The sequence below is a fragment of the Condylura cristata genome, unplaced genomic scaffold (assembly GCF_000260355.1).
Source record: "Condylura cristata isolate star-nosed mole 26May11 unplaced genomic scaffold, ConCri1.0 scaffold00004, whole genome shotgun sequence".
In the NCBI taxonomy this organism is placed as follows: domain Eukaryota; kingdom Metazoa; phylum Chordata; class Mammalia; order Eulipotyphla; family Talpidae; genus Condylura; species Condylura cristata.
The window spans coordinates 57,246,072-57,268,871 of record NW_004567105.1 but is presented as its reverse complement, the minus strand read 5'-3'; the positions used below and the strand labels follow the sequence as shown (position 1 = coordinate 57,268,871).

Here is a 22,800-nt window from a genome sequence, read left to right as displayed (position 1 = left end):
ACCCACCTCCGAAGCCTACTGCTGAGGTTGAGAATTCTGGAAGTGAACACCAGCTTATTGCCATTGCAAAATGCAAGTAGGATATTCCAAAATATTCAACCTGATTACCTAGAATGTTATTTTATTACTCTCCTCAAATCATTCCACCTTCCTTCTCTTTTCTGTTAATTTTAGAGTGATCCTCTGTCATATGCAAAGTGTCTAGTGGAATAATTATCTCCAAGCACTTTTATACATCAGCAGCAGCAGAACAAGTAGGAAATGTAAACGTTAATACTTTTTATTCTGGAGGTCCTAAATCATAATCATACTCCATACTCATATCCCATCAATCCTCAGTCACCATGGACACCATCTCTGCTAAACACACACAACTCCGCCAATTTCATAAAATGATTTTAATAGAAAAGTACAAGATATGAACAAAAATAAATAATCTTTATCTCATTTCTAGCCCAGCAAATTGTACACTGCATATAAAACTGGTCTAAGATGCGATTTCCCTCATTCCTTTTTTGCTTTTGGAATACTGAGACAGTATTTTACTTTTAGATGAGAAGTCACACATTTGTTTCAAAAATCATACCAATTTTTAATCATTCTACATCCATTTTTTAAAGTTGGTTAACAAGATGATGTTTCACTAGAATAAAATATTATCCAATCCTTGATTTCAGTGTCATTTGTAAATTATAAGACTCCCTTACTGAGACTTTAATTCCTACATTGCCGATGTTAATATCCATTTCGTCTTATTTTCAAAATGTGGCACCTGGTTTTTACCATTCCATAAAGACAGGGGAGACTAAAAAAACACTTTTTTAGAAAAAATAAATACTTGTATAGTTTACACTGATAATGCAGTATTTTAGATTTATGCCTTGGTGCATTACACATATACGCTGCAAGTGGGAAGTGGTCTCTCTTTCCTTACATTATGGACCACTCCACCTCGGGGGTTGTTTTGGCTGGTGATCTCTTGGAATCAGGCAGTACCAGTCTCTTACTGGGAGAAATTGTTCTCCTAGGCTGTCAAATTTGATCACCAACCAAGTGGCTTGAGTAACGTTTTGTAAAAACAAATTGAAACTTGGTATTGGCAAAATCATGAGAAAAGGCTTTGGGTAGGCTGCTAGAACCTATACACTGCCGGTCTCAGGAGGTCAGTAACTCCAAGAACTAAAACAGATAAACAGGACTAAAAACAGTCTTCCTTTCACTTGAGCCCATAATTACTATTTTGAACACAGCTCTGTTTACTGCTGCCTATATAAAATTTTTTTGTTAATTTTCCTGTATTGGGAAGATCTTGAAAGTACTCCAGGATGAGAAGGAAAAAATTATGCTGACACTCCCAAATCGAGTATATGTTTTTGCAATGAAGAACACTGGTCAATATACAACTGAGGAAAAACTGAAACAGATGTGAGTCCTAGAACCACAAGCGTTTGAATTTGCCCAGAAATGCTATTTTAAACACTCTATATGTTGGTCTACTGTTTTTTTGTGGAATAATGCATTCTTGGCATCCTTAAAAGGTTTCAATATGTTACAAGGTTATCCGGAAAGAAAAAAAGCAGAAGGCTAGCATATCAATCTGCACAGGGTTGGCCAGATTTCGGTGTACGCTTTCAGAAAGCACGAGAATTCGTATTAATTGCACTTAACACAACGAACCTTTAGTTTCCAATGAGTGTTCATTCTCTGCAGACTGAGGCTTGCTTTTCATAAGAGTCCTTTCAAAGGAGCATAGATATACTCGATCATTAGTAATTTCAAATAGAGAAGTGCAATAGTTGTGTGATACACAAATATACTTTTTTGGACTAAAATTCTGGTCATGGATAAAAGCCTGGGTCTTTTGGTTCTTCTCTGAGCTGTTACAATAGCAACACGCTCTAAAACAATTAAGTTACATGCATAATGCTAAAAGAATGTGAACAATCCTATAACCAGCTTTAAGCCATCTGCTTGATTTCTGTTTTTGAGGAACATATAGAGGAAAAGAGAATTCCCCTTTTGTTCCGTTACATATAGAATCTTTTGAAGCTTCCAAATAGTTTGGTTTTGGTAAAATTCTCCACTCTTCTATTATTCTGACATGTAGTTCCCCTAAACTATCCCTCATGGTTTCTCAAAAAAATCTCCACATGAAGTATCCAAAGGACAATTGAAACCACTTACCAATATACAAGTAATGTTTTATTTTATATTCTATCTTCCATCGGCCTAAGCCTTTAGATGTTTGGTTTTGTTTTTTTTTTTTTTTAAACCAGTGAAATATACAAATCACACAAGACAGAAATATGTACATTAAAAGTACAGAATAAAGGCCATAGAAGATAGACATAATATCTGAATGACAAGTAGAATATTTTACATTAAATAGTTTCTTTTAAAAACTAGGATTGTTAAACTCAACTCTCTTCATAAACACGAATCACTAAAAAGAAACAAAATCTGGTTTAGCAAATAAAAAAAAATTACTTCATGGTTTTTGTAGAATAAAAACCAAAAAAGTGACATTTTAAACGAATTAGTGCTTTTTAATTTCAAGATCTTTGCTTGCAATGCACTGCAACCGAGGGGAAGTGAATATCCTGTGCAATAAATTAAGAGCCACAGCTGGCTGCAGTGACACAAAGTCCACCAAGCTGGTGAGGGCTGCAGGGAGGATGCAGCTTTCCAAATGCGAAAGCCCTAGTGTCTGCAGATAAGAACACACTTGATGGTGCTTTTTGGAAGGAGGTGTCCATGTTCGAAAAAAATGTTAAACTAGCTCCATCTGTCGTGGGCTGGATTTCCCTCAGGGACTCAACAGGTCTAACAGGCACTGGCTTCCACACTGCAAAATGAAAAAAAAAAAGCCTGGCAATATTTCTGAGTTGGAATATTTCTTCATCTCCATGTCTATGTGGAACAAGTAATGCCCTTTCCAGAAAGCGTACAAAATGAAGGTCAGAGAGCAGGGGGTGAGCGTATGAAAGGACCTCTCCAAACTAATATGCCTGTCAGTGGATGAGACTTTTCAGGTCCTCAGAAACACGGTGCTTCAAGGAACGACAGTGTCAGGACCACCGCCCAAGCTTAAGCCAACATCTTTTGGAAAAATCCCCATTGGATGGCAACGAAGGGCCACACTGTGCTAGACTAAGAAATAACCCCACAGTAAAGTGTAAATCTGAACCACTGGCTGCACTGAGATATAATTATATTTATATTTATATATATATGTATATATATATATATATGTTATATACAAAAAACTTTGAGATATCAGGCATCATTAAACCACATTTCCCCCCTTATAAATGTAACTGTTCAAGTACACTGGGAACAGTTTTAGGGTACACCTGCAGTATAATAGAGAAAGCTTGAGCGGGTAGTCCAAACACAGGATCATAACAGTGATAACTCTGCAACAGCTCTGTGAACTCCATCAGCCAAGTACTGTCATTACAACATAGAAAACTACTGCTCCTCAATAACAATTTCAGGGGGAAAAAGTCCCTAAGTAGTGAACTGTTTTGCAAGTGGCGCTCCTAATGTTTCATTTCCTGTCCTATACTCCAAGGGGACCCAGTGGAGCTGCTGTGTGCAAATGGGGCCAGGGAGGGCTGGAGGTCAAGTGGGAGGTGGATTTTACTTTTTCCCCTCAAATAGGTGTTCTGCTCTGGTGCAGTGCTGACCTGCATGCAATTACCTTGCTGTGTGGGCTGAGGATCTGTGAGTGGAATCCATGTATTCTTTTCATTATTATCATTTATTAACCAAGTATCCCTCAGAAAATGACAGTCTATTTCCCTTTATATTCAAGCCAACCACCTGGCCTCTGGCCCCTCTCCGAACTAAAGTTTAGCACCTAGGGTCATCTCAGGATCCTTTTCCAATCTGAAAACTTAATTCCTGTAACCACTTTAAATAACTGTCTTAATAGAAACATTTTGAAGTTTTTAAGAAGTTCTGGAGCCTTTTCTCTCAGCTCCCCAAGTATCAGTAGCTATTAGAATAGGATCATCTGCACATGGAATGTTCACGAAGAATGAGGCACAGGATATACCTTCTACCTTGAGGGATATGAGGTTCCCACCCTTACATTTCTAAATGATCATTCTGATAATATTTCAGGCTGGCAGTCCCTGGGAAGAGTGGGGTGGGGTGGCCTGATTTTAATTTTGTCTCTCAAGACACTTCAGCTTTCACCAGAGTGTTTACAATTCATTTCGGTCACAGACGTTGAGCTACAGAGATCTGAACCCCCTCACCCAGCTGGATGCTCCCTGTACCCTATGACATCATAGTTGAGAAAAAGAAAACAAATTTCCTTTACCTTCTGGATGTGCACACAGCTAAGTGAGGGTATGATCAGGCCCCCTCATCCTACACCATCAGAAGAAGTCTTGCCTTACCTTTTCAAAGATCCACAAAATAAATATTTTTCTTGGTTCCCACCCCCCATTATTGCCAAATAATAATTATAATATTAATAATAAACCACAGAGTTCTTAGATGGGAACGGGAAAAAAAAATTAAAGGTTCCGGTTGCAATTCTTGGGGGAAAATAAAACAATATTAAAAAAAAAAAAAAACCAGAAGCACTGTACTTTCTATAAATAAGTGGGTCCTGGGAGCGGGGCTGGGGGACAGGCAGGCGGCAAGGCGCCCACTATTTGCACACAAACTGGTCCACGATCTCTGTGCACTTCTTGCACTTGACATAGCAGCACCAGTGGAACTTGCAGTGACAGCGCTCCGTCTGCACGGTCTTGAACTGGTCGTAGCCACGGCCACAGCACATGAGCTCACAGCCGTCCATGCCCTCGGACGTCTTGTTGCAAAGGCGGCCCTGGGTGCCCAGGGAGCCTGTGCTCTCGTTGCGCACACAGTAGTCAGGGCTGGGGTCGATGTAGACCAGGTCCTGCGTGGTGGGCGAGTTGAAGCGGCTGTTGACCTGCACCAGCTTGCCCCGGCTGTTGAGCCTCATGGCTGCAGCGCTGTCGTACTTTTCCTTCAGGGCGTCCCCCACCTTGCGAAAGTCAGCCAGCTGCAGCCAGCATGTCTTGAGGCTACAGGAGCCAGACACCCCGTGGCACTTGCAGGCCACATCGGCCAGGTTGTACACCGTCTGCGGGGAAACACAGGCAGTCAGCACGCACGCGCCTGGCGTAGCCCAGACCCGGCAGGGGCTCGGTGAACACAGCGCTCCACCTTCTAGGTGGGGCCGATGCCACCAGCTACACGAGGGGCTGAGTCATTTCCTCCCCATCCTCACTACCAGAAATCTGGTGGTGTCATCTTTAAAAAGGTCTACACTACAGATATATCCTCGTTAGTATTACATCATCACAAGAACATACAGGGTTTGAATGGGAACAGGAACAAATGTCATTCCAGGTACTTCTTCCTTGCAAGGAGACACAACCACATGCAGCTAACTAATACATCAAGGAATCCTGCCAAAGACTGCACAATTTTTTACTTGCATCAGCAGGTCTCATCCCCATGAGCAGTTTATGTGGATGTGCCATGATCACCCCCTTTTTTCACAGAGAAGGAAAGTAAGGTCCCGAAAAGTGAGCTAATTCTGTAACACTGGGAAGAAGGGGTGTTTGAATTTGAATCCAGGCAGTTGGGTACCAAGTTCGTGTTCAGGGACTAGCCCATGGACACCCAGTAGTCAGTAAGTGATAGTGTTGGAGGCATCTGGCCAGGTGAGATGTGGGTTCACATCTTCACTCATTAATTATTGCTATTATGAATGCTTTTAGCAAGCATTGCCATAAGAAACCTTATCTTCTATTTTATTTCATCTTCCCAACAATGTTACAATGGGCCAGGTTAGACAACAGCAATGTCATGCACAGAGGCGGCAAGTGGCCTACAGGGCCACACAGCTAGATTGCAGGGCAATCAGGAGTAACTCCTGTCACTGCTCCTCCCCTTCCACTTGGGACCCAGGCAGACAAGGATTCTGTCCTCATTCTGCCCCTGAGTTCAAGCTACTGACCTCATAGCTCTGAGCTTCCATTTTCCATTAGTGAAGGCAACTGTGACAGTGTCCAGCTCATAACATTGTAAAGAACAAAATGAGGGACACATGTCAAAAACTGACATGTAGGACACACTCAGTAATCTGGTCTTTCTCCAGGGTAATGAGGCCATGGCATACAGGCCTTGCTCCTGGGCCCTTGTCCAGTGACCCTGGCCTCCCAGTAGCAGTACCCACAGGTCTGACCCCACAGCACTGTGCTCAGCCATATGGGAGGTGGTGGTTGCCTATTTATAGTCCTGACTGCCCACAGTTCCCATGCCAGTGACCATCCAGCGTCGGCATGGTGCTGGTATGCTGCAGAGGGCCTGTCAGGGACCGGAGGTTATAGTGAGAAGGCTGCTTCGACCCAGAACAGCTAGCTTCTTCCTCCAGGGATTCATAAGGAGCTTCCTTAATAAGATAAGGAGGCCAAAGTGTACTCCCTCGAAATAAAGAGTTTCAGGCACTCAGCTAGTCTGAGGAAGGGTTTTACAAACATATTTAACCTTTGCTCCCCTTTGAAGAAAATAAAAAGCAAATGCCCCAAGGAGAGTCTAATATAATTTCCTGGCACAGGGTCCAACTTCCCTCCCCACCCCCACTATCCTGGGGAAAAAAAAACTGTCCTTTTCTATGTAACCCCATTCCTTAGGATCCAAGTCACTATTCAGATGATAAAATTGCCCCAAATTCTCAGTATTAAAAAAGGTGGATGATAAAGGAATGTGTAATATTAGAGCTGGTTTTCTACCTCCCCAAAATCTCCTTCTCTCTTCTTGGATAACCTTTGACTTTATGGTCGGGGAGACTAAACCCATGATGATATTGCTATGTGAAGGAAGTCTCTGAAATCCAGAAATCCCCAAAGATGGATGAGAACATTCAACATGGGTGTGAGGGGGCCCAGAAGAGTCAGTCACATTTCCGTAAGGGAGACTGAGATGCTGGGAACACTGTGGGTATAAGTCCATCAGGTGACCCTGATAAGAAAAGGAGCCAGGTGCTGTCGGCTTGAGAGAAAGGGATGTCACACTCATTACATGGCCTCAGTTGACCACAGAGGGGCAGTGCAGCAATGCCACCCCCCAAGAAGAAGAGACCATGCTCCCTTTGAAGACATCATCTGACCCTCTAGGCAGCACAGGCAATATTCTGCAAAGTTAAGCCTAACCCTCAACCCAGCACCCCCCACCCCAAATGTTTACCATCAAATCTGAGAAGAGCCTGAATTATCTAGAAAATCTACTTCTTTAGGTCCTTTGCTTCAAAATACTTTCATAATCGAGTTAGCATTTACTAAGCATTCACTACTGAGTGACACTAAATGAAGGTCTTTGCTTGAACCACGTAAAGTTATTTTGTTGGTCAGAGATAGCCACATTCTGATAATTCCGCATGTTGCACTGGACAACACAAGCGCAGTCCATCCTTACGACTGCGCAAGTGATAGTTAATGTCATGGTCATTTAACAGATATAGAAACTGAGGCTCAGAAGTCAGAAAGTGTAGACAGAACAGGATTGTAGCTTAGATTTCTATCATTCTAAAACCCACAGCCCGTCCCCCTGAAGTGGTGATAGATGCTTTATTTAAAAAGTGCCTGGACTTCTGTCTGAATCCACCACTTGTTCTCCGTGGCATGGAATGAGGCCCTCCAGGCCTCAGTTTTCCAATCTTTAAAATGCGGGGGGTGGGGGTGGCCAGAGGGCTCTAGGGCTGCCTCCAGTCCTCTGTATTTTGCTCTGTGATTATCTTTCCTTGTCCTCACCTCAAAATACAGAAGAGTGAAATCTCTGACCAGAAAGTTCCTGGCACCCACCTTGGGTTCTGTGAAAAAATAATGGCCCTGGTTTTCAGTGCTGCCAAAGTTAAGGAAAGTTTTCACCCCTTCATTTTAAAGCAGCCATCAAGTGCCATGTGTTTAACCACAGAGAAAAAAAAAAGGGTCTTTTTAACTATTGTGGAAAAGTTTTTCATATCCCCACCAGGAGAAGGAAAGGGCAGAACAGAGAGGCGCAGGAGGGTTCCCAAGCTGCTCCTTTCCCTGCATGTCTGAGTGGCTCTCCCTTCCTCCAGAGCTACCGCCCATGGCCTGATGGTCATATAAAATTCCCATGGCTAAAAGCATCCCAGCTTTCCTAGAAAAGATCTTTAAAAACAAACAAACAAAGTTTCACTCTAGGAGACCTGCTGTCTAATGACAGAAGGGCAGACAAGGAGAGAGAAAGGCACAGGGCATTTCGCCGAAACCAGGTCCCTCCTGGTGTCCTCATCTGGGCACCTGCTGAGATCAATAACTCTCTCCATGTCCTGGGATGAGGGAGAATGTTAACATTTTTATATCTGAGTCTGGCTGGGCAATTGCACTGAGGACTAATTTCAAAGGCATAGAAAGATCTTGCTCAGACAACTGCAGAAACACCTGGGCTGGAGGGAATCAAGGGGGAAGTGACTCAGCCCAGACGCCTCTGGACAGGCGAGGGGTGTGGAGAGGGGAGAGGAGACGGTGCCGAGGGGCGGAAACTGACAGAAAGGCAGAGACTGGAACTAGAAGGTGCAGAGAGGGTGGCAGAGGGAGAGGCAGAGAGGCAGGGGTGGGGGAAGAGCCCAAGGCACTCACCCTGCGGCCGGCCTCGTTGTTGTGCAGATTCATGAGGATGCGCGCGCTCTCGTAGGAGCCCTTGGCGTGGATGCGCTCCCGCTCGCGAGCGTCCACGAACTCCTTGGCGAAGCGGTAGCCATAGTCGATGTTGTCGCCACAGCCGCCCCAGAGCCAGTCCCGCGGCAGGTCCTTGGGGCGCGCGGCTCGGCTGCAGCCGCAGGTGGACAGCTCGCCCTCGCGGCAGGCCCTGCTCATGGCGTTCACCACCCCGGCAGCGCTCACCGCGTAAGTGAAGGCCGTCTCGCGGCTGCCTGCGGGCAAGGATGCTGGGTCACCAGGCTGCCTACCCCACAGGCTTCAGAGAGGGACAGGGAGAAACACACACATCCCCCCCCACCACCACCATCACCACATCACCCTGACTCCTGCAGCCCCAGGAAAGCAGCCATGGCAAGGGTTTCCCCGCAGCCCACTCCCCCAAGGGTATCCAGGAGTCCCCAACCCAACCAAGACCATGGCCAGGGGCCCACCCTGAGGACAAGCCAAGGGAAATCCCCCCTCCCAACACAGGGAAGTAACAGATGACAAAGGAGTGACTGGCCAGCCACCTCTTCATGCTGACATTTTAGAGCCTTAGTTAGGCAGGATGGTTATGGGGCTCAATTGACTTTTCTCCACAACTCTGTTGGAAATACTCAAAACTTATTTACAAATGCACATGAAAGAGGGCATTGAAGAAAAGCTCAGAATTTGGGTAGATGCCCTTACACCTATTTTGATGTTTGGCATTATTTTCATTTTGAACTACATGTAGGGCACGACCATAAAATTTGCTAGGCTTGGAGTGGCTGACAACCTTAGGCTGGCAATGGACCCAGACACTACAACAGGCACCCTGGCTGTGGCCACCCCAGCTTCAGCCTGGCTCCCCTCCTCCTCTGGCAGCTGTAGCCTCCTCCCCCTCCATCACACAGCATGAAATATCTGTTTCAGCACAAGGCTCTTTACCTTTCAGGGGGCATTTCTAAACTAGTTCCTAGAAATAATATTGCCTCTTCCCAAACTCTAGGCTGATTGACGGCTAGTTCTCATTCAAGAAGATGTGTGTCCACCTTTAAAACGCCCACTGTTCTTCCACACACTTCTGAAACTCCTGACAGTCTTACCCCTAAGTGTTGCAATGATAAAAAGAGGAAGGCAGAATCTAAAGAATCCATCTTTTCTTCTGAAAACTTACAAAGAATACACAAACCTGAGGCCTAGGGTGGTTGAGTTTCTCCTTGCCTAAAACTTTTAAAGAACACCTCACTGTAAAACTGTTAAATAGGAGGCCTACTTTTAAGGCAAAACATCCTGAAGACAATTACAGGCTACTTTCATTTCCACTTGTGCTTGGAGGTATTTCTACAAGGGATAAGAAGCCACTTTATAAAACACGGTGTATGTGATATGAAAGAGAAAGGGTTAACACCAGGCCAGCTGAAGTGGGCCTGCTGGGGCAGGGGAAGAGGGTCTCACTTTCCTCAACTATAAAATAAGGGTATTGAATAGAGATGCCTAGGGGGGAAAAGGCCCCTTCTCTCACTGGAATCCTGGGCCAGAATTGGTTTCTCCTGTGTTTAGAGACCTTGTTAACAATCTCTACTGTGGGTGGGATGAGGGCAGCACCAGAAGAGCTGACCACAGGACTTGGTGCCAGCCAGAGAGAGGGTCATTCTGCAGGGGCTGGTGCGCCAAGCTCAAGGGTCCGGCCATAGCCCTGTTCTTGGGCATCTCCTCTCTTCAATCCCAGCCATCAGATTCCTTCTTGCAGCAATGACAACGCTTATGATTCATCACAGGCCTTCCTCCCTACGTTTTAAAAATGAATAACTTGAGAAGCGTGCTGGTGGTTGGCAGGAGGATCCAGAAAGTTCCTATGGGGGTGTTGTATCTCTCTAGCCTGAATTAGAGACACAGAGAGCATCAGGGGAGTGGAGAGAAATGAGGAGAGAAGACAGATTCTAGGGAGTTACTTGAGGATTAACACTGATAATACAGAGAAGGCGGTGGCCCTGGATGGGAGACTTGTAGAATGAGGAGGCTGTAGCTAGAGGAAGTACAGATAAACAACTCTCTGGGGAAAGAGGAAAACAAGATACTGTCCTTTGATTGTACAGAGCATAAAAGGACATTTATACAAGACACAATAATACTGCTTTTTTTCGTAATTATCTCTTGAGGAGTTCTTTTTTTTTTACTCCAGCATACAAACTTGGTAGAACTCGCTAAGCTAACTGGTCACTGCAGGGAAAACATCAGTTTGAAAAGTGCTCTTTGGCTAATTGCCAGTGGATACGGTCATCCTGGATGGAACACTGCTGCTTCAGGCAGGGTTTCCCTCTCTGGGAAATCTGCATCTATTCTGCTCCTCACCCTCCTAAAAAAATGGCGCCTTTCTTACATATCTTTTCACAGTGAGGAAACAAAGAAGAGACTAGACAAAAGCTGGAAGGAAAGAGTAGCATGATGAAAAATGAGAATGTTTCCAAAATGAAGAGAGGGCCCTTCATGGGGTGATTGCACACACTGCCTCCTAGGCAATTGGCACCCTAGAAAAATGAGTTGAGGAGGGGTTGGAGGTGGCAGCCTGAGTTTCTCAGACACCAGCTCCATCCCAGGGTCAGATTCTCACGGACAAAAATTCTCTCAGTATCTCTAGAGTACTAGGGGACTCAGGGCGGGTGCACACCCACACACCTTTCAGCATCCAAGGTATTTTAATGTTTCCCTTAGCTCATGCTTTTCAAACATACCCTTAAAGAGGAAAATGAAAGCTAAATCACTTTTCCCACTATTGGGGCTGAGTCTGTGTTTTTCCTTCTCTCCAGCTCCTTTGAAAGTAAGTAAGAAGGAGAGGAGTCCCTTTGGTATTCCAGCAAAACAGCCCAGGAAGCCACCCAGCAGCAACTTTCTACTCAGATACCCAGGGAAAGGGAAACGCAGTAGGTGCTTTCTTCTTCCCTGTGCCTCAGATGACTGACTGGCTGAGTGTATCTGCATGGGCTGCCAGTATCTCAGACCTAAAATATTCACACTAGAAAGTGCACTCAGCTGTCTAGAGATTCTGCTCCCACCCACTCCCCATCACCCTAGGCTGTGGCATCACTCAGCTGAGGGCCAGAGAGTGCACTTCCAAGGGACAATTAAATATACGGGCCTTTGGGCCACAGGCTCTGACCCCTTCCAGAACAGGCACTTTGGATCCTGAACTCTATTTTAAATACATCTCCAACAAAATGCAAACTTATCAAATGATGGCTTATTTTGAACATCTCAGTCCCAAACCAACTATGCAGGAAGAGAAGAGGAAGATTTTAAATCAAGGCTATATTCAAGTGACTACACAGACACACAATTCCAACTGCTCTTTCTGTTCCTGGTTCCCATCAGAGATAGGTGATTTTGTTAACTTGTCTACATGTGAAAACATGGTCCCACACTTTGAAGGGGAGGCAGTTAAGTGGAACACATAAGGCAAAAGTAAGGGAGGGAAACTGACAATGTATTATTTGCCTATGCTAAAAAAAAAAAAAAAAGTCTGGAGTTTACTCACAAGATCAACATACAGAATTAAATCTCTAGCATTCCCCCGGCTAACTACATAAGACAGTCCATATTCAGGGAGAATGTCTGTATTCCCATAGCCTGACTCCTACATTCAGATTCCAGCATATACATTAGCACATTTTAATCATTAACAGGAAGGACAAAGCCCTATGAAACTTTGCAGGCTGAAGCTGCAGAACTTTTTCCCATTCAATTAGAGGGATGGCTTCCAGTCCTGTATTATTTTAGTTTATGAAGCCGCTTGGCTGAAACATCCACTGACAACTCCTTTTTGTTCTCAATGAATGCACTTTTCAAGAGATTTAAAAAAGCATTTTATCCATCCGTGATGGATATTAAGCCAACTTTTTTTATCTGCAGTCAGTATAAACAGTTAATTCCTTTGATAAATTGCTCCTTATTTTGAGTCACTGCAGTAATATTAATTATAAGGCCTTGTTTGCATAAAAGTCAAGAGACCTAAAATATTCACACTAGAAAGCGCACACAGGGCCACATCTGTCAGATAGCATCCTCTGCTATTAAGCCAAACCAGAGACAGACTGATCTCTCAAATTCTTTGCCCTTAGCCCAGCTTTAATGTTACCTCCTCCCTGAATGGAATACCAAGTTCAACAACATACATAAAATCAAGAATTAAACTGTGAGTGAGACTTTTTTTAAGTTGAGCTCTAAAGCATGTGCTTTTTTATACCAATTGCCAAAATCACAAATGTAAATTGGATCATTTCTAATTAAAATTCTTTCTGGGACTAAAAATAAAGCTTTTAACATATATATATATATATCTGCTGCTTCAGGAAATATCTACATTAGGAAAATTAAAACCTTATTTGCTTTCAACATACCCAGCATTCTGAAAGATGACAATTTTTAGCTTGATGCATGGTCCATTTGAATTGTGGCTTGAGTTAGGAAATGTCTACCGGTGAAAAGTTTTGAAGTTTAAAAATACATAAAGGATTCAACTTCCCTCATCTACCATTGAGAAACCAGAGTAACTTCTGCTTTTTTAAACAAAATGCTTTGTTAGAACAACAACCAAAAAGTTCCAGAGGAACAAAGGTGTCTTATATGTGCTCCTCTTGATTTGTGAAAGAAGTCTAAAACTTACTCTCAGGTGTGGGCCAGGACACAACACAAGCAGTAACAGTGATAAAGCCCCTGAGTCATCACCTTGCTGGAGTGCCCTGCCATATCAAGCTTGGAGTAAGCATTAAAGATTTTTACAAGTTTATATGTTTTTAAAGACATGTTAAACAGTTTCCTACCTATCTGCATAACCCTGCCAAAAACGGAGGTGTTATCCACGGTGCTGCAGTTCCATCTTCGATGGCGGAATTGATACTGGCATTCTTTGATGCCTGTCTTCGCACCTTCCCCGATGTACTGCATGTGGTCCTGATACAAGTGGCAGAGTTTCTTCTGTCCTTGAGAAAGTCCTGCCAGTTGGCTGCAGAGAGGCTGCGCTCCTATGATATATACTTCTGACATCTGAACAGGGTTATTCATACCTAGCGACCTAAAGGGGGGAGGGGGGAGATGTGCATTCAAGATTTACGTGAACTCTAGAGGTAGGCCCCATGAAAGCATGTCAGCAATACATAGTTTTAAGCACACAGATGCTTTTTCTCTCCTGCTTGTCCTCATGACAAAGTATGAGAAGGGTTTCATAAAACTTCTCTGTTTAAACTCCACTCAGAAAACGGAGGTATTGTGTACTCCCCACCCCGCCATCTGGCTCCTCAGTTAGAGTTTTCACTCCCTTCCTTGCCCCCTGCCATACATTTGAACCAATATTTCCGAAATCCACTCAGAATGGGGGAAATGGCGGTTTCGGGGACGGGACTCTGACATTAGAGAAAGTGACTCACTTTGCCCCACAAATTGGACTGATCTGCCTTGAAAAAATATGAATGTTGAAAGTAGACACAATTCGACACGGGCAGGAGATAGCAGTTCCTTTTGACTGATGGAAGAACAGTGAGACAAGTATACAGACTGAAGAAAATTCACCATGTTCTGGACATTTTAAAAGGGCTCCTTATGTGATTGTAAAGGACCCAAGACAAGGTATCCAGTGAACAGAAGTCATGTTTGACAGTCAGAAAAATGCTGTTCATTTACAGGGGAAAAAAATATCCAGAACCCGTCAAAAATAATCCTCTGGATATATTGCAGTCTATCTACAAGGCCCCTGCTAGAAAGAAAACCCTCGTTTAGGGATATTTGACTGCTTCAAGCCAACCCCCTTTTGATCAGATTTCAAGCCCATATTCTTCCCCACTTGAAGGTTAGCTGTCTTACTAGAACGCTGTCTATATCAGACCCTGGGTTGATAACCTCAACTGACAGAAAATAAAAGTTGGAACTCTTTTTTACTACCTAGAGGTGGCAAAAAGTAAGTTTTGTTGATAGGCTTACAGTGATCAGAGAAGTGCATTTAAGTTCCCTTTGATTCCATGGTATACTACAAGCATACATCTGAACAAGGACCTCCTAGAAAAAGGTCTAGATTTATAGGTCCAATTCCCTTTGGAGCTAAAGATAAGCTTTCCAATATTAGCAAATGAAAATAAAATTCCGATTGAAAGAGATATGTAAACAAAATCTGTATTAGAAAAAAGCACCCAAACTCACAATTCAGCTTTAAATACTGCAGCATCATGCAAACTAATCTTTTAAAAATAAATTTAAAAAAGGAATATGTATAAAGCATGAACTTACCACCAAGAATTGGCTTCTATTACAACCTGGGCGAAGGAAAAAAATATGGCCAAAGCCATTAGGAAGAACTTGGAAGACATTGCACTTCCAGCCGTCCCCAAAGCAACTCCTGGGCTTAATATTCCAATCGACTTCTGGAGAGGGAAGAAAGGAGCAGATGTTTATTGCCTCTCAGATAATTTTCAAGCATACAAGTTTAAACAACGGAAGCATCCGGGGTCTCTTAAGTTTACTGTTGATTGACCGCGCTTCTCTTCGGTGTGTTTTTTGATGGCAAGATACAGGCAGTTTCTTTTTCCAAATTAATCCACCCACGCAACCTCACCAGGAAATCTGATTTCGCTGGGATCCTGCGCGCGGGGCACGCCAGCGATTACAAACATGTCTCAATGCTGTTGAGTCAAAGCCCTGGTGCCAGGCGCTGCCTCCTTCCTGCTTGCGCGTCCCGCACCCCCTCGCTCCCCTCTAGTTCGCGCTGAGTTCCGTCCCTCCTCGGGAATTCACTCGGGAACCCGCCGCCACCCTCGTCCTCTGCCCGACCTGAGCGGAGCAACAAGTGGAGCAGGAATTAATTCCATCGGCCAAAGGATCACCAAGGCGAGTGAAGCGCGCCGCCGCCGGCTGCGGAGGAGGCGGGGTGGCCCGCGCGGGGGTGGGGGTGGGGGCAGGACGCGGGAGGGAAGGGCAAGGGGTGGGGGGCGAGGCCCCCGGGAGCAGCGCGCGCGTGAGTGCCCAGTGGGGAAATGCAGCTTCAGAATTAACTTCTTGTGCTTCACAATCAGTTTACGGGCCGATTTGGGGGGGGGGGAACCAAACCACTTCTAGAGAGGCAAGCACAGCCTGTATTTCCCCGTCTGCTCCTTAGCCAGACGGGAGTGGGACGAGGCAAGAGAGGACACTGGGAATAAGGGGGCGCAAGATCTGCTTGCCCAGCCGTGGAAACCGGAAAACAGTGCCCCGCTCCTGACGGCGGCCTTCTCCAACTCTGTGTGCCCCGGGAAGGGCTGGCATCTTAAAGAAAGAGAGAGATCTGGGTCCCCTTGTCCCATAAGAGGGTCCCTTGCTTGTTCTCCCCACAAGGTTCCCTTAAATTTCGATTGTTCACTCTCCCTCTGGTCCCCACTCTTGGCAGCTGCCACGAAGAGAGGGCACAGGCAGTCAGAGGAACTCCGGCTTCCTGCGGCCCTAGTCTGGATCTGCCGGGCCCCTAGCACTCGCGGCATCTTGAGCCTGGCGTTGCAACACCGCCACTCCACCTTCAGCCCAATTCAGACCGTTCGCTCCGTCCAGAATGAGGGCGAGGCCCGAGGCGTGCGAGTGAACCTCCGGCCCCGCCAAAGACGCGCGGGCTCCGCGCCCCTGCCGAGCTTCTGGATGCTGGGCTCAGAGGGCCCCGGCGGCGACCGTTTGTGCGGTGAAGAATTTCGGGGGCAGGGGGTGGCCTCGGAAGCTTCCGCTGCCGATCTTCCCCACTGGTGACTTCTCCACCTGTAGGCGGCAGCGGAGCGAAGCGATGGAGGGTGCGGGTGGGAGGAGCGGGTTTCCAATCCCCTTTTACATCTCTGATCAGTGTAACTCGGCCGCGCAGTGCTGGCCGCGGTGCCGGAGAGAGCCCCTTCCTAAAGAAAGGAAAGGTGAGCAGCGCCACTCCCGGGAAGCGCCTGCGCCGCGGACGACCTGAGGGGACCTAGGCTGCGGTGAAAACGCAGAGGGGTCAGGACAGTGCCAGTTAGCCCGCCAACCGCCCAGGACTCCTTGGGACTTCTCGGAGAGGAGGTGCTTATGGAGTCCCTAGCGCCGGCTACCCGGGCTCAGTACCCTACGCGGTGGCCCCGCCGCCCCCAAAACGCTCTCAAGCTGGGGGCGCAACCCGGAGAATGGAAACCAGGGGTTTCCCTGCCCGGGAGAGAAGGCTTGCGCTCCCTCCCCACCCCCGCCCGCAGTGTCAAGTTTCCTCCAGAGGAGGGGTGGGCTGCGGGGACTGCCTTCTCACTGGGCCCTGGCTGCAAAGTCGACTCTCCCCAACCGCGGTTAAGACGGGGCGCGCGCACACACCAGACACACTCACATTCATGTATATTCACACACTCACACTCGTGCACAATACACGCTTCGACGTGCTTCGGAGAGGACCGCCGAGATCCCTGCCGGCCGCGCGCACTTTCCGAGCTTCGCGACGGGCGGGGCGCGCGGGGCGGGGCGCCGGCAGCGGAGAAATTGATAACAGATTTGGCGGATTACGGCGGATCTCTTTGTTAGAGGCGAAGCCACACAAACCGAACCTACTCTCCCCGGGACGACCCTGGCGAGAGCCCACCCTTTCCTACCAGTGAGACCAACCCGGAGTGGGTCTTGGGATCTCCTCCACTCGGGTCACCAGGTGGCAGTAGGCCCGAGATGTCCCAGAGGGAATTTGGAAGGAGAGCCCCGTGAGACGCGCCTCCACTTAACCCCGCAAACTCGCCGGGAACACCTTGGCTCTCTTCCTGTTCCAATCCTCGAGCAATCCAGAAAAGGCCCCACAAGTTTGAAAGGCTGAAGGAACCCACAGGGAACCCACTAATAAACATATCGTCTCTGCAGGGTACACATACCTGCCTGTTTGAGAGATTTGGTTGAAGAGGAAAACACACACACACACACACACATACACAATGAGACTTCTGAGACTGTCACACCGTGCTAAAAACAAAAGTCCAGGTAGAAGCTGAATATATCAAAGCATGAGCTAAATATTTCAGAACCTTTCAGAGCCCTGAAAGCCAACTTCATAAAGAATGCTCGAAATCTATTATAGTGTAGAGTTCCAAAGCATTCAGACATTTGAGGGGTTCGGGAGGGGTGTTGTGGGGATATTGTGTTCCAAAGCCCTTGCCTCCAACCCATCGATGTTCAACTTAGTGGCTGCTTATTTTGTTTCTCCTCCCAAACCTTCACAGTGATGAAAGGTGTTCCTAACTTTTCTTTTCTCTCTCTCTCTCTCTCTCTCTCTCTCTCTCTCTCTCTTTCTTTCTTTCTTTCTTTCTTTTTTAATCAAATGGGATGCTGGTCATGGTGGTGAGAGGTGAAAACATCATGCTGGTTAGAGGACTTTCAGGACCCTCAGCGAGCATTTTAATATGAGCACAAACCCCCACAGCCCCCCCCCACACCCGATTCTGACCCCAACTCCCATCGCTGGTGCCATCTCAAGGATCTGGGCATTCCCTAAGGTTCTTTGCATTCAGATCTCTCAAGTCTCCGAAATAGAAATAGTGAGGGAGAGGAACTGGGAGGAAGAAGTGAATTTGACTTGTGCTTATGGTGGAGAAAAGGATAGGAAACTCCAAAAATCCCAGCTCTTGGTGGGAAATAAATTTGTTTTCCTCATTTCTCAAGCAAGAAGATGGAAAAATTTGTGAGGAGGAAAAACTCAGCTGCAGCTAAAGCTGGATCACTCTGCTCTGAGGGAACACAGAGCAGTGGGAGATACTGAAGGATGAACTAGTGGAAGGGATAGGAGTTCACTTTGGGAGAAGCAGACAAGGAGTCAGTGCTTCCCAGTGCCTCTAGCCTGGGCTCAGACAAACCTGGGCAGCCTCAAATTGCTGGGATATGTCCACTGAGCTGGGGTGGGGGTGGGGGAGCTGGAGAAAGAGGTTGGAATGAGTCTTCATGCCAAAATCCCTGAAAAGGCCAGAGGAGACTATGGCCTGCCCAGGACTCAAACAGACAGCAGGTCCAGGAGGCTCCAGGGAAAACTATCCTGTTCTCTTTCTTCCTCCAACCCTTGAGAAGGCACTCTACACCTCAAGACAACCCCCTTTCCACACACACACTTTTACACCTTCTCACTTAGGGTATCTAACTCTCCTCTGCACAGGCTTTTAACTTTGTCCTAAGGAAGAGCACAGTGTCCTTGAAAGAGGAAAATAAACTAAAGACCCCCTTGACCATCTCTTTAGAGGTGGTTTCAACTCCTTTTTAATAGACAAAGAAACGGAAGTCAGGTGAGAGGAAGCAATACTTTTCTCAACTGGGTCTCAACTAGGATCTGGAGAGAGAGAGAGAAACAAAATCACATCTGAGGCCTCCCAGGTTACAACTGAGTAGCTATGACCTGCCTTGGAGAAGTACCAACCCTAAACGCACTCCTCATAGTCCCATTTGCTGAGTAGGATCCAACATTTCTTCCGTACTGCGGTGGCCGCACAATACAGTTGGTCCTCCAGGGGCGTTCCAGGGCCTTTACTCTGAGAGTAGGAACTGCTGGTAGAGAAGGAAGAACAGAGCCAGAGGTAGGAGAGAAAGGCCAGCGCGCTTGCCACAAGACTCCAAGGCGCCCTACCTGAAGGCAGCCAACAGGGGGCAGCCGGTACCGCACAGTGGAGAAGAAAAGGCAGCGGAAAGAACTAAGCTCCGAGCGCTCAGTGCTAACCCCTTGTGCTCCGAAGCACCCAGACAAGGGAAAGCGAAGGCTCGGGATGCTCCGCCAGAGCATCCAGGAGAGAGTTCTCACTTGTGGGGCCGCGCAGGAAGGTGGCTAGTACGCCCAAGATCCGAAAACATCTAACCTCTGCCCTCTCACCGCCCCCCCCCCCGCCCCATGGACACACACGAGGGCACAGGTCCACAATTCCAACACACACCACTTCTACTGCTTCGCCAACGTTTGTGCGCTCTCGACATCGTCCCCCTTGGAACTCCCCTGGCACAGGCGCTCTAGAAATTAAATCTAGGCATCTGGATAGTTGCAGCTGTGGATGTTGGCAGGGGACAGGGGCTGAGGAGTTGCCACTCGCTGCAGGCTCCAAGTGACTTCCAAACAACGAGCTGTCCATTTAAAGGCTGAGGGAAGAGAAGGGGCCCCATGCCGACTGGGACTGGGGAGTAAAACAAGGCCTCGAGATATCCAGGTTTTGTTGTTGTTTTTAATTTTTTTTTTTTTTGGAAGGAGGATTGTTTGCATTTGGAAACATCTTCCAATTACAACTTTATTTTCTAGACAACTAAAAATAGAAGAGGAAAATGGAAATAAGATGAAACCTTGGAATGGCGAGAAAAGTTGTTTAGAAAACAGCAAGTTAAATTGTAGGGAGAAATGTTAACTTTTCTTAAAAGTGAACTCTCAGTGACCCTCGGAGTGTGTGACTCGGCTTTAACATACAACTGACAATTAAAACAAACAAGAGTTCACAAACTGCCCCCCACCACCAGCCTGTTCTCCCAACCCAGAGGCCCAAATGTTTTCAAAGGACCGGGCAGATTCCTTGCTGGGAGCCTGGGTGCACTCTTCCAGGGGACAGAATTAGAGCCAGCATTCCCCACCCCCACCACCGCTGCTAAGTGCTTGAGCTCACCCAGTGGCGGCTAATAATGCTAATAACGCGACCCAGCTCCCCGCGCCTGGGTGCGCGCTGGCCCCCAGCCAGGCACTCTTAAAGGCACAAAGCCTCTAGCACTAGGGTTCCCGGTCGAGAGGCGTCTGCAACCTGGCTACTGGCTGCAGAGGGCCGGGGTGCACCAGTGCTAGGTTGTGGGCCTTTAGTTCTTTTCCCCAACCAATGGGTCCCCTTCCCCTTTCTGAGCCCTGGCCACCCACCTTCTCGGTGCCCGCGCAGTGGGCGCTCGGTAAATATTTGTTGAATTGAATCATTATGCTGTTGCTGAAATATACATAATAAATTACACGAGAAGTTCTCTAGGTAAAGGCAAAGTCGTCTGTGACCCACACTCAAGCTTTTCTGCCATAATTCTTTCCCGTGTTTTCTTCAAAGTCGAAGAAGTTTGCAGAACGTTTGTTGGGACAAAAAGTGGTCTCCCAGGAGACACAAGGAGTGCGCGGCGGGGTGGCAATCTAAGAGGTCAGGGTCCCTGCCAACAACTGGGGAGTTCCAGCCTCTCCAGACCATAGAAGAAATGGAGGGATAGGAGGAGATGTGTGCTGAGGGACCGAGGGGGTGGGGGATGTTTCAGTTAACTTCCAAAAGAAAAAAAAGGCAAGGAAAAAAAGTGGCGAGTGTCGCCGGCGCACTGAACACCTACCTTCATGGCGAGGGGGAGGGGGCGCGGGGAGGAAGTCGCCACCCGACTGAGGGCAGCCGAGGAATCCGAGCGGAGCGACCAGGTTAAGGCTTGGGGGACGATTCCGCGCAGAGTTGAGGGTTCCTCCGGGGCGCGTTGGACAGACGCGCGGAATGGAAGCTAAAGTGGACACTGGCTCCCGAATCTGGGCGCCGGAGCCACACTGGGATGCGCCCGGGAATCCAGGAGGCGCAGAAGCCAGCCGGCCCGAAGCACCTAAAGGGTCGGGCCCGGGCGCTAGAAAGGAGCCGCGGGTCCGGCGAGAGCGCGCAGGCGACTGTTCCGCGGCGAGGCGCTCCCTCTCCAACGTCCATCAGCGACGGCGGTAATTAGGGCTTTCCAACCCCAAATGTGGGCGTGATTGTGCAAAAGACTTTACAACAAATAATAAAAAAAAAAAATTCTTCACAAGAGGGTGAAAAAAAAAATGCCCCACTACTCAACTCTGGCCCGGGGCAGGGTGGGGGGGGGCGATCCTTGCGCCCAGGTGCCCCCAGTTCATTCACACCACGGATTCTGCAAACTCCGGCGGCTCACGCCTCCTGGTCTCCAGCTCCTCCTCTCCAAGTCTGTGGCTGAAACGTCTGCTTCCAGGCGCTGATCCTGTGGCCGCGAGCGAGTGTGTAGACGTCTGTGGACACACACAGACAACACCCACATACACACACGCACACACATACACACGCGCACACACACTGTAGCTTCGGGGCCACAGAACAATCAGGCGTGCACGGCTTTTTCTCCGGGAGATGCCGCTGAAAATGCACAAGTCGCTCTCCGAGTTGCAAGAGGCAGCGCCAACTTTTGTCCTTTCATTTTAGGGTTTGGCAAAAGAGGGGCGCAAAACGGGTAAAAGTCGTTCCCGAACGTTCTGCCGCGTGGTGGATTTATGGGGCGATGGGCAGGGGAGACACTAGCTCCCTTCTCCTGACCCCCTTCTTTCTCTCTTCGGGTTAATCCCCCCTTCTCCCCGCCTTTCCAGGGCGCAGAGGAGCGAGGGCACCTCGGGCGTGGGGCTGGGAAGGGCGAGGGGCTCAGCGGCGGTAGTTCAGCTGCGGCGGTCCAAGGCGGGCGAGGCTGCCCGAGTCCTCGTTTGGCGCCCGGGCCCGAGGGGCTGGAGAGCAAACAGTCCGGCGGCTGGCGGTCCGGGCACCGTGGCGGCGGCGGCGGCAGGAGTAGCTCGCTGGGCAGCGGCCGCACGGAACCGGACTCGGGGCGGCGGCGGCGGCGCCTCGGAGCTCGCTGCAGCCTTCCACGCTTTCCTGCGCCCCGCAGACAGACTGACCGACCGCAGGGACGGCGTCCCCCCCACCCACCCCCCGGCCCTCCTGGCCAACTGCCTCACTCTCTCCCTCCCTCTCTTCGGACTCCTCTTTCCCCTGGTGTTCTCATCGGGGGGAATTTTTTTTTTTTCCTTCAGTTGCAGAACCCAAGGCGACTGGAAAGAGAGAGGGAAGAGGAGGGGGGCAGAAAGAAAAAACTCAACTTTGCCTACGCGCATGCGTAGTGAGGCCGGCCTATGACAAACTTCGCAGGATTTTAAAGCTGTACCATGGGCTGGGGTGCTAGGGAGGCGGGATACATTCCGTGCTCAAGCCCCCTTCTCTGGACTTCCTCCCCCTCCCCAGGCATCTGTTGCAAAAGAGAGGTCCACTCCGAAGCCTGCTGGCCGCCAGACTGGGGCCTGTCTGCAAGCCTTCCCAAGCCACTGACCCGCCGGAGGATGAACCCCAACTTTACCGGATGGGCCTTTTAATCTCTCCTCTTC

The 22,800-nt window shown here is 47.9% G+C and overlaps 1 protein-coding gene across 1 annotated transcript; it reads right to left on the bottom strand.

Moving 5' to 3' along the window:
- Positions 1–275: 275 nt before the first annotated feature.
- WNT5A (wingless-type MMTV integration site family, member 5A) lies at positions 276–21,398 on the bottom strand. Its single transcript, XM_004676052.2, has 5 exons — positions 20,994–21,398; positions 14,970–15,103; positions 13,514–13,764; positions 8,652–8,944; positions 276–5,125 (listed from the first exon to the last, which is right to left on the bottom strand). Exons 1-5 carry the CDS (start codon positions 20,997–20,999, stop codon positions 4,667–4,669), a joined length of 1,143 nt encoding a protein of 380 aa, XP_004676109.1. The 5' UTR covers positions 21,000–21,398; the 3' UTR covers positions 276–4,666.
- Positions 21,399–22,800: the final 1,402 nt, after the last annotated feature.